The 12800-nt window shown below is 39.6% G+C and overlaps 1 protein-coding gene across 1 annotated transcript; it reads right to left on the bottom strand.

Annotated features, from left to right (window-relative positions):
• Positions 1–8913: 8913 nt before the first annotated feature.
• Positions 8914–12171, bottom strand: LOC128509770 (uncharacterized). The gene has a single exon (XM_053481605.1). It carries the CDS (start codon positions 12166–12168, stop codon positions 8914–8916), a length of 3255 nt encoding a protein of 1084 aa, XP_053337580.1. The 5' UTR covers positions 12169–12171.
• Between the last annotated feature and the right edge of the window lie 629 nt (positions 12172–12800).

Raw genomic sequence — 12800 nt, 5'->3', positions numbered from 1 at the left:
ATATTTTTTTGCATAATTAAAATTCTATATAGGACATTAAATGCACAAATTAATGTAAATAGTGGACTAACAAATACTTAGTAAAATTTATAGAAAATAAAAAGGTTGCCTATTAAGTTCTACACTTTATATAATTGCAATCACTCCTTAATTAAATAGATGGAAAAAAACGACTTAAAGATCCTTGAAGTAAAATGAACAGGATAAATGATAGAAATGCGTATACTGATAGCCTGATTGTCTTCATGAAAACATATTTAACAGAATGCAGTTACTAAACTATTTAAAATATATGAAGAAATCTCGATAATTAGTCCTTGAAGACGGGAGGCAGAGCCAACGTGGAGTCCTCGAACCGGATCAAAAAACAAGGAACTGCATTCATGGAGCTGTGGACATTATCCATGGCACACATAAAAATTATATATAAATTCTCTAAAAATTATTTTATATAAATATATTTTAAACTATGTTTAAGTGTACACAACTGTTTTTTATTCCCTGCAGCATTTGATAATTGCATTAACACTGCATACTCCCGTTTTTCGTACTCCGTCTTTCCGTCCACTCAGATTCAGGCCAGATTTTTTCTTTAATTATTTTATTACTTTCACCTACCTTCTCCACAAGCAAAATGCTCTTGTCATCTTTCTAGTTTCGCTTTTTTAGTTATTTTGATCTGATTATGACAGTCCTACACAACTATTATACACTCAAAAAAATAACTTGTTGAATGAACGTAATTAAATTATGGAAAGAATTTCCACCTGATTTAATGGCTTTCTTTTAGCATTAAGCAATTTTGTTGGCCCAACTTAATGTTCTTAGGTTCAGTCAAATTAATTTTATTAGGTTCATTTAACTTATTTACTACAGCTGCGTCCAACATAATTTAATACTGTTAACATAGATGAATAGCGTTGGTACAACACATTTCTCAGTTGTAAATTAAGTTGATCCAACACAAGTAAATTTAAATTTCATGACCTGGTCAACAGAATTCTGTGAAGGAAGGAAGCATAAGACAAACGGGATAAAACGGAGATTTTTATTTTACACCAGCAGCAACTTACAAATGAAGTCTTAATTTGAAAAGATGTACAAAACATAAAACACCACAAATAAGTATTAATCAAAGAAAAAAATTTAACACCAACAGAAAGTTTTGTACTTTATAACTGTCCGTTATGACTTAAATATGACCGTTAGAGACGGTTGGTCACTGAGGTAACTCCTGAAGTCAGATGCAGACAGGACACTTTCACTCACAAACCCCTGTGAAAAAATACAGAAATAGATTCAATTAAAATTTATGATACTTAATTTATCAAATGAACAATATTTATACTTTGTTCCTCTCGCTTCACAACTCATGAGAACAGACCGAAACCAGAACCGAACCGCAGATTAAACACGCGCATATAACCGTCTGTATTTTAAGTGTGATTAAAAATACAATGAATAGCTTAAACCAAAATAACGTGACTAAACATCGCTAAACAGAAGGTGACATTTATGTTCAGTATTTCGTTTCTATTTAGAAAGACGGGAATTAATTCCTGCTTACCTTTTCCACACGCCCGCCAAACGTTTGTCTTCTCAACACGCTGTGTTCTCTTCTCGCGATGTCTTCTCGCGATATTTCCGGTTTTGCTATTTCCGGTTTTCATAGTGACAAGATCTCTTTGGTTTATCTCAACATGATTAAATCTAATACATTTTAAGTTGTTGAATTTCATGTAAATACAACATAATTTATTCATGTTTATCTTGGAAACATGAAATTATTATGTACAAAACACATATTACATTTTAGTACATGTAACAGGTAGCCATGTTCATTTTTTTGAGTGTAGGTGCTTCTCTATTAAAGTTGAATATCGAAAAGTAAAACTCATTATGTAGATTTTTTAACACAGATTGAAATATTTCAAGTGTTTGTTTCTTTTAATTTTGATGATTATGACTTACAGCTAATGAAAATCCAAAATGAAAAATTCAGAAATCTCAGAAAATTAGAATATTACTCAAGACCAATTAAAAAAGTGTACAGCTCTCAGTACTTGGTCCGGGCTCTCTTTGCATGACTTACTGCAGCAATGCGGCTTGGAGGCGATCAGTCTGTGGCACTGCTGAGGTGTTATGGAAGCCCAGGTTGCTCTTCAGCTGCTATATACATTATACCAGATTATATATATATATATATATATATATATATATATATATATATATATATATATATATATACTGTATATATGTACTGACAGATTAGTCTGACAGTACTCCACGTGTTCATTCATAGTTTTGATGCCTTCAGTGAAAATCTACCAATGTAAATGGTCATGAAAATAAAGAAAACACATTGACAGATAGATTAGAAGAGATGTACTGTACTGTCTTCTTCTTTGTCTTTCGGCTGTTCCCTTTCAGGGGTCGCCACAGCGAATCATTTGCCTCCATCTAACCCTATCCTCTGCATCCTTTTCTCTTACACCAACTAACTTCATGTCCTCTCTCACTGCATCCATAAATCTCCTCTTTGGTCTTCCTCTAGACCTCCTGCCTGGCAGTTCCAACCTCAGCATCCTTCTACCGATATATTCACAATCTCTCCTCTGAACATGTCCAAACCACCTCAATCTGGCCTCTCTGACTTTATCTCCAAAACATCTAACATGGGTTGTCCCTCTGATAAACTCATTCTTGATCCTATCCATCCTTGTCACTCCCAAAGAGAACCTTAACATCTTCAGCTCTGCTACCTCCAACTCTGCCTCCTGTCTTTTCTTCAGCGCCACTGTCTCTAAGCCGTAGAGCATTGCTGGTCTCACCACTGTCCTGTACACCTTTCCTTTCATTCTCGGTGATACTCTTTTATCGCACAACACACCTGACACTTTTCTTCACCCATTCCAACCTGCCTGTACCCGCCTTTTCACCTCCTTTGAACACTCTCCGTTGCTCTGGACCGTTGACCCTAAGTACTTAAAATCCTGCACCTTCTTTACCTCTGCTCCCTGTAGCCTCACCGATCCTCCTGGGTCACTCTCATTCACACACATGTATTCCGTCTTGCTGCGGCTAACCTTCATTCCTCTGCTTTCCAGAGCATACCTCCACCTCTCCAAATTTTCCTCCACCTGTTCCCTGCCCTCCACCTGTTCCCTGCATGTACTGTACTGTACTGTATATATATATATATATATGTACTGTACTGTACTGTACTGTATATATATATATATGTGTGTGTGTGTGTACAGTACCCTTTATATACCCTTCAGGCAAATTAATCCTCCTTTCTGAGGATTTTACCTCATCTAATTCAGTATTTATTTCTGTTTGAGCATTTATCCCTCATGCATGTTTCTTCACTAAAAAATGCAGTAAATTTTACCCATCTCTTATAAGGTTCAATGACTTTGTTCGCACATGTCATTTAAACACATAAAATACATTTGTAATACATTTTCAAAAAAAAATTTGTGTGTCTTATAGAACTTTATACACTTATGGTGTCCTCAGTCGAAAATGACCGGTCATTGTAAATGAATAGATAGAGTTTAGTTCAATCATAGAAATGAATAGATATAATCAGTTCAAAAATAAATAGTTTAAGCACATGCAAGATTGTTTCAATAACAGAACTTTCTTGCAGCTCTGGTAGACAAAGCTTTTTAATCTTACGCACAGTTCAGCATGATATACTGCACATGATGTTCTGAAATTATATTTGACAAGGACAGTGATCAGGCGGAGAGAAGCCAGGTTGACAGTGAGAAGGGTTTAGAGGAGAAAGAGTCAAAAAATGAATCTAAACACTAACACTAACCCGATATGCCATATCCCGAGTGGATGACATCCAGTCCTGTTTTTAACTTTTCCTCACAGACTCCATTTTAACCATTGTCATGAATATGACAAACCTCGAGGGGAGAAGGTTTATGGAAAAACCTGGAAACAGGTAGACCAGGTGAGTATTGAAGCCTATGTGGATGTGTTGATTTTGTGTGGTGTCTACAGATCCTGCAACAAATCTGCATCCAGCTTATGGGATGTGGACATTGGTCAGGCAATTTTTCATACTGCAATGTCTTTGCAGACCTTCTATATACTGTCATGTGTGATTTGCCTAGATGACCGCCACCCAAGAGCAGCCCAAAGTCAACAAGACAAGCTGGGAAAAACTGCAAAAGTGGGTGGAGCCTAACAATCATTTACAAAATAGGTCCTGACATCGCTGTTGATGCACTCTAAAAAATGATTCTGTGGCCTTGTAAATTTCACAGTTATAAAAAAGTTATGTTACCTTAATAAAATCTCTAAAAGTCACATACATGATTGTTTGAGTTAGACAAATCAAAATAAATGCCTAAAAAAACAATTATACATTTTGTCTTAAATTTACACTATAATTTAAGTTTACTTCACTAGTAAAAATCAGTATTTGACTAACTGAATTATATTTTTAACATGCACTTAATATTTTTGATACATTTCAATCAAAATATCTGTTAATGGAGTAATTGTACTGATTAGTTTCAAGAACTACAATTATAAATTATTCCAACTCAATATTCTTTATTTTTAACAACAAAAACTTAAATAATTGAGTAAATTGCCCTGTGCAAGTGCTCATGGGAAGTCTGGTGTAACATCAGAGACAAGAAGGCTGTGAGGATGTGAGAATGGACAGGAAGCACCTGGAACATTCTGGAACACTCCTTATAAATCCTGGTGAGTAAACAGCTAACACAAGTTACTGTAATAATGACTCTGTCTGCCTGCACACACAACTTTATAGGGTGTGAGTTACTGTTCTGAATCCTGTCACAGCCGAGCTCCAGAGCTAACGATAGCTAGCAACAGGCCAGTCCTGGGGTTCATAGTGATTTAGCTTGTTTGTTCCAACCACCAAACTGCTCAGCTAAAGCGCGTTTAATACAGACACTTAAACTCTGGTGTAAAAGGAGAGATTTAACACCGAGCAGCAGCGCGTGCATGTCCGGTTTTTTCCGGGTTTCTCGGTGTAACCGGCGGCGGTTGTGCCGCAATTTTTGAATTTCTTCCGCCAAATGCGATAATTTTGTGCAGCCAACCGCCACTGTGGCGAGGATATAAAACTAACACGTTCAAATACAGTAATTAACGCATTTGTAACGGTCCACCTCACACACTGAACCGCGAGTCTGCTCGGTCACTCCGACACTTTAAGGAAGAAACTCAGAACAAATCCGGTTTAAACAGCAGAAATGAGGTGCAGTGTCCGGGTTCTGGCAGTGTTTTATCCGTTACTGTATATGAGTATTTTTAACATGATTAAACACTGAGCAAGCAGCAGCAGCAGATGTTATAAAATAAATGTGCTAAGTACTGTACTAGTAACTAAAGCTATGAAATATAAAGATTTAGTGAAAATACAACATTTCTCTCAGAATTAGAATTGGGAGAAAGTAATATGAAGTTAAAATATTGAAGTGAAACATTATGTAAGTAAAAGAACCTAAAACTGATTGATTTTGTGTGTTTGTGTGAAACATGTTATATATTTTCTATATCTCTTTCACAGCACCAACACCACTAATGAAGAGAAGTTGAATAGAGATAAAACAGGAGGTAAATATCAACTTTTTTAAATGTTACAGAAGTATTAAATGTGTAACCATTGAATCAAAAATAGAAATAGACTATTAGTCCAAAAAGTATGTATTTGAACAGAAGTACTATTTTACCAGTCTGGTAGACTTTATATTAACAGTCACACTTGTACTTACTTGTATACTATTGTTCCTTTTTCAGGTGCCAGCATTATGGGATGGCACTGTAAGCTCTGCACATTTGTCGCATCATCAAAAGGAATTTCGATCATTACCGAGTGAAGCATGGTACTGTTGGTCATGGATATTTAGTGTCCTGTGTTCATTTAGACTGTCATTGCTTCTTTAAGACCTGAGAAGGTCTGCACACACATTTGTATGGATCCCACAGTTTGCAGGAAACTGAAGTGTGAAGGTTTGCAATCTTTTAGATGTAAAATGTGACTCATTAGATTCTAATACAAAAGTCTACTTTCCATGTGTCAACTGTATAATACTTGTGGCAGAAGTATTGTTTCTGAAACTGTTTACTAATAACATAAATTCAGCTCTTTGTTTATGATCTTGTTACATGTCATTTGCATGTAAACCAGGTTAAGTTTAGACTTCATGTCTTGTTAATTTTGGCAAATAAATGTTTCATTAAAATTAAAATGTGTGTATTGTTTCTTTCATTTAGTTAAAATATCTAGTAAATGTAGCACATTTGTTTGTTAAATAATAGTATAATTTTCAGTATATTCTACCTTCCATTTCAATTATATCTACTCAATTATTTTACCCATTTTCACTTTGCATTAACTTTAGATTTTCATTACATTTACTAAATTTTGTACATCATTGTACTAAATATAGTTATTCAGGTCTACTTAACTTTTTTACTGACTTGTACTCAATTCATGAAGTATATTTTACATGATTTTTATATTTTTTTATATTTACTCAATATTTTTAAGTGTAAAAATGTTTCACCAAAAAAATTGAGTACAGCACAGTTTTATTTTTTAGAGTGTGAGCATCTCATCGGTTTAAGGGGATGGTGACCATTTAAGCAATATATGCCAAACAAACCATCTAAGTATAGTATAAAGATATAGACAGCATGTTATGTGACGACATGTTATGCCTGGAACAAGTGTACACAGGCAAACTGGCTGATGGTGAGAAAAACGGGGGAATTGGTGGGTGGGGTGGTCCTAGAAATGACAGCAAGGTTACTTTAAAATTGTAAATATGTTCATACATTGAGTGGGTAAAGCATTATATTTGCAATGCAGTTAAGTTTTCTCTGTGTATTTACATTTGGACCTTTATACCAATCAGTTTTGACTGGGAACACAAAAGTTGTTATTTTGTGCCACAGTTAAAATTTTTTACCTTGTTTAAAAAAAGTGACTTTGGTAAACATTTCAATGAAGTACTCTGTGATAAATAGTACAATAGTTTTCATCTTAGTATTTGTTGTCATTAAAATAATATCTTTGAGGAAATGTTTTTTTTCCCTGAAAAAATGAGTGCTATGAGATCAGGAAAATGAGGCCTACCGGACATACACAACAAATACAAGTTCAAAACATGCAATGTTCACAAGAGTTGAAGTTCATAAAAAGATTCAATACAACATTATTTGACAATATATGTATTATTGTGGATTTATAAAGAACTAAAATGCTCAGGTCAAAAGTGACCAGGAACATTATGAGTGTGAGCCACAAACGAACAGAACCTGAGGGTTATACAAACCCTTATCCATTACAACTGTCTGGGCAATCAATCTTAATAAGGATGTGCATGTTCTATTTTTGGATTAGGTATGGGGAATGTTTAAATTGTCTTCCCTAATCATTAAAAGTTACACTGGAAACTGGTGCATAGTGTCTACTTGACTCCTGAGAAACGTTTTTATATACAGTATGTGTACAAACTTTGTGATATTAAGACAAAGTATGTTCTCTTACCACTTTACCATTTCTTTTACTTGTTGATCTGGGTGGGCAACAACCACTCAGCTGCACTTAAATTAGATTTAAGTGCACTTTTGTGTCTGACTGCCTCTTTATTAATTTATGTGTTCTTGTATAATATAAAAAAATAATTTATAATAATCAGTACATATTATTTTGTTTTAAAAACACATGAAGATTACTCATTTACATTTACATGATGTACAGCAGTATGTTTTGTCTGATCTTCCAGCAAATAAATAAAGTTAGTTAGTATCAGACTATTTACTAGTTAAAATATTTTTTGGAATGTAAAATATTAAATAATTAATCCAATTAACAATGTCTTATTCAGTACGTTAGATGAGCTCCCCCTTCTTCCACATGGTGGACATTTTGGGACTGGGTGAGTTGGAGGTAGTAAACAGTGTTTGGATGGTTGGTGGGGATGACTGCTATTGGCCACCATACAAATTTCCCAAGCACATTGAGCAAGCACAGCTACAACATGAACAGCTAGGAGCAGACTTGCAGATGTACAAACTCCGGTCACTGTTCAAAAGAGGCATGTCATTTAGTATAGGTCCCAGATATTATCGTGGAAAGGGCAGGGTTTGTGACCTATTCAGGCTCTCCCACAGCTACATGTTGGATGCTGTTCTCTTACATTTCTCTACTAATTAGTTAAAATTTATAGCAATGTAATATTATATAATTATATTATGTAAATTATAGCAATAGCAGTAATGATTGTCATAACAATTAAACAGCCTTTTTGTCGATAGTGTATTATGAGAGAGCCCGGGAAAAAAAGTCAAGAAGGCAGAGACAACCAACACTTTCAAATCAGATAGTTATAACATGGGTAGATTTAGAGAGTAAGACAGTGAATCTATACTCCACGGTATTTTTCTTAACTCCTCTTTGGATTTGGATATAATTTCTAAACAAAAAATTAATTGGATATTATGATTGAAACTGTTACTTAGTACTTGAGTAGTCTTTTCACCAAATACTTTTTTTACTTTTGCTTGAGTAATATTTTGGATGACTATTTTTTACTTCTACCCGTGTAATATTATTATTACATTATTAAGTACAGCTAGATTACATTTTTAGCTCCTCCACCCACCTCTGCTAGTCATACAAGTTAAATCATTTTACACAGGAAGAGATGTTAAAATCCCTGTGCTGTAATGCAGAGGAGTTTTATGTATAACATGATACTATGTAAATACATCTGCTGATGCATCTGGACACATCTTCAGTGATGTTCCTGGAATCATTGGGTGTTTCGGGTCTTTCAACATCATACACCCTCAACCAGGTGACCCAGCCAGGGTTGATCAGACCCTAGCTTGTGTCCAGATGGCTAACTAGCTACCATGACTCCATGGTTGGCCTCTCTTAAGCCACAGCCATCTTGAGGCCCTCTCTGCCGCTTCGGTGGTACTGCGGATAGCTCTTCTCTTTCGCTCTCCAATGATGCCTAAACTACTTAGAGCTCGGGCTAAGGAACGGGCCGCAAAACCTCTGCATCCTACCTCCACTGGAAGGCACCTTGCTCTCCACCCAGCCTGCTGACAGTCACTGACCAGTCCCGCGTACCTGGATAGCTTCCTTTCAAAGGCTTCCTCCAAGCGGTCTTCCCATGGGACTGTAAGCTCCAACAGCACAGCTTGCTTAGTAGCCTCAGACACAAGTACAATGTCTGGTCGAAGGGTGGTAACAGCAATGTGGCTGGGGAACTTCAGCTGTCGTTCAAGGTCCACCAAAAGCTGCCAATCCCTAGCTGAGGTCAGGATCCCTACTGGAGTTCTTTTGACTGAGGTTACCTGCTCCCCAGCTCTAACAAAGGCGATTGTTTTCTTGGAGGGACGAAACTGCTTCGCCCACACCAGTCCCGTGCTGATAACTTCAGCGATGGTCTTCAGGACTTGATCATGTCTCCACCGGTATCGCCCTTCTCCAAGTGCCGTACTGCAGCAGCTGAGTATGTGCTCTAAGGTGCCTCTCTTGGAACACAAAGGGCATGCTGGTGTTTCTGCAATGCCCCATGTGTGTAGATTAGATGGACTTGGAAGCACATCATACACTGCCTGAATAAGAAATTTAATGCGGTGCGGCTCGGCTTTCCAGATCTCAGTCCAGGTCACTTTCCTCTCAACCGCATTCTCCCATCTTGTCCAAGCCCCCTGTAGCCTCATTTCTACAGCCTTGCAGGATCTCGTCTCCTCCACTGCTGCTCTTACCTCCTCTTGAACAAGACGCCGCCTACCCTCCCCTCTGGTGTTTATTTGGGAAGTTAGAAAGGATCCTAAGCCAGCTCTGCCTTTTGAGACCGCTCCCACCAAGCTCCTCTGCCGTAGCCTTGCCTCAGCCTCCTGGACTGCCTCCTCTGCCCTCCACTTCCTGCCTGTCCTCACTTGGATCCCAGCCTTAGCCACCTTTGGATCACTAGAGTCCCTGTACTGCAACACTTCTCTAGCCTTTGTTACCTTAAATTCCTCTTCCAAGGATTTGAAGGGCAGCTGCAGTATGTTGTTACGCCCATAAAGTGCGATGCTGCTCAGGCTCTTTGGCAACCCAAGCCATCTCCGCAGGTGGTTGCTGACTTTCCTCTCTAGGATCTCAACAGTAGAAATTGGAACAGAATAGATGAGGAGGGGCCACAGGATTCTGGGAAGGATGCCATGCTGGTAGACCCAGGCTTTAAACTTTCCAGGTAGACCAGACTTGTCCACAGATTTCAGCCAGCCATCCAACTCAGCACAAGTTGACTGGATAGATGATGAGTCTTTCAGAGAGCTGTCAAAAACCTTGCCCAAGCTCTTGACTGGCTTCTCTGAGATTGTTGGTATGGCTATACCTTTGATGTAAAACCGGAACTTGTCGTCCACCTTGCCTTTCTTCAGCACCATAGACCTTGATTTGGAAGGTTTGAAATGCATCCGGGCCCATTCCATTAGCTTCTCAAGTCCCTTTAGAATCCATCGGCAGCCTGGCACCGATTCTGTCGTGACTGTTAGGTCATCCATGAACGCCCTGATGGATGGCTGCCGTTGTCCAGAATTCATTCGGGGCCCTCTGCACTCTGACTCAGCGGACTTGGTCAGCATATTCATGGCCAGGGAGAACAGCATCACAGAGATAGTGCAACCTGTGATGATACCTATCTCCACCTTATGCCAAACTGATGTGGTTGTTCCTGAAGAGACCCTCATTCTGAAATTGTTGTAGTAATCAGCTATGAGGTCTCTGCACCTATTTGGAACATGATGTTTTATCAGAGTGAGCTGGACTAACTTGTGTGGAATGGAGCCGAACGCATTTGCCAGGTCAAGCCATAACACTGACAGGTTGCCTTTGTTCTCTCTGGCCTCCCGAATTAGCTGTGACACCACACCAGTATGCTCCACACAGCCAGGCATACCTGATATGCCACCCTTCTGCACTGATGTATCAATATATTTGTTCTTTGTAAGGTAGGTGCACAGCCTCTTGGAAATGGTACTAAAGAAGATCTTTGCCTCCACACACAGCAAGGAAATAATGCGGAACTGATCTAAATGGGTGGAGTTTTCCTCCTTTGGAATCCACACCCCTTCTGCCACTCGCCATTGATCTGGGATCTTTCCCTTCCTCCAGAAGACTCGCAAAATTTTCCACAGACGCTGTAGGAGTTTGGGACAGTACTTGTACACTTTGTATGAAGTGCCACTAGGTCCCGGAGCAGAACTCGCCCTTGCTTTGTGTACAACCTCTCTGACTTCCTTTAGCTGCAAATCTGATGTATTAAACTGCACCTCTGGTTCTGGTGGATCTATGAGAGTATTACACTCTCCCAGCTCATGCATTCTACAGGAGTCACTGTACATCTGCGTGAGGTGATGGTTAATTTCTTCCTGAGAAGAGCCAAGTCTTCCACTGCGCTTCTGCCCCAGCAGCTCTTTAGTAAACTTGAAAGGGTTGGCAATAAAGCTTGCTCGTCTGCGTGCCCTCTCGCGGCGTCGCCTCCTGTGCCACTCTGCCCGGCGGAGAACCCTTATCTTCTTCCGGAGGATACACATTAACTGGGCAAGTCCAATGCGTCCTTCCTCCCCTGCCCCCTTATACTGGGACTTCAGAGCTTTCATCTCCTTCCTGATGTCATGTATCTTCGCTGCTCTCTGATTTTTTATGTAAGAAGTCCCGGAGCTTCGCTTCTCCTCCTCACCAAACCGTTCAGCTGCAATGCTGACAATAATGGTAGTCATAACTTGAAGTTTCCGGTCAGCCTCTCCTTTTGTTGTTATCTCCAGCATTTGGTCAACATCATCGTCAAACTGTTTCCACAATGACGTCATGGTGGCTGCAGGCCATTTAATCCGCCTCCGATCTGACTTGATGTTTAAGGGATTAGTCGACAGCACTTGGAGGTTCCGGGCACTGTGGGGTGACTCCGGGCCAGGCTCCTCCTGCGTCTCACCAGGTTGAGCACCTGTGCGTTGTGTTGCTCCTGCTCCCAACAAACACTTCATCTTTGTTTGGTGGATTTTTAAGCCATGGATGTTCTTGCAGACTTTACCACATGTACACTGTTTGCTCATTGTCGTTTGTCCGTTGCCTGTGTCTGTTACCAATGTGTCCATCAGTTTGGGATGCTCATCCTCCCCCCCTCTCGGGCACCCCTGGGGGTATTTTCCTAATGAATTCGTAGTAGCTAGATTGGTGTCCTCCTCTCGGTGGACACAGAATGGGTTGCCAGCCCACTCTGCCCTGGTTGCTGTCTCTCCAAGCTGTCACTGTCTCTCCAGTAGTCACCACACTATTCATGGTTGTCATCCAGTCTTTCCTGGCTGTCACTGATGTCTCAGGGTGTACACTATGTAAATACATCTGCTGATGCATCTGGACACATCTTCAGTGATGTTCCTGGAATCATTGGGTGTTTCGGGTCTTTCAACATCATACACCCTCAACCAGGTGACCCAGCCAGGGTTGATCAGACCCTAGCTTGTGTCCAGATGACTAACTAGCTACCATGACTCCATGGTTGGCCTCTCTTAAGCCACAGCCATCTTGAGGCCCTCTCTGCCGCTTCGGTGGTACTGCGGATAGCTCTTCTCTTTCGCTCTCCAATGATGCCTAAACTACTTAGAGCTCGGGCTAAGGAACGGGCCGCAAAACCTCTGCATCCTACCTCCACTGGAAGGCACCTTGCTCTCCACCCAGCCTGCTGACAGTCACTGACCAGTCCCGCGTACCTGGATAGCTTCCTTTC

The sequence above is a fragment of the Clarias gariepinus genome, chromosome 21, assembly GCF_024256425.1.
Source record: "Clarias gariepinus isolate MV-2021 ecotype Netherlands chromosome 21, CGAR_prim_01v2, whole genome shotgun sequence".
In the NCBI taxonomy this organism is placed as follows: domain Eukaryota; kingdom Metazoa; phylum Chordata; class Actinopteri; order Siluriformes; family Clariidae; genus Clarias; species Clarias gariepinus.
The sequence above is the reverse complement of the archived record's forward strand: the minus strand, read 5'-3'. Positions and strand labels throughout refer to the sequence as shown.

Bases quoted from the DNA above. Each gene is read 5' to 3' on its own strand.
- LOC128509770 (XM_053481605.1), bottom strand. From the start codon at position 12,168: ATGGACACATTGGTAACAGACACAGGCAACGGACAAACGACAATGAGC.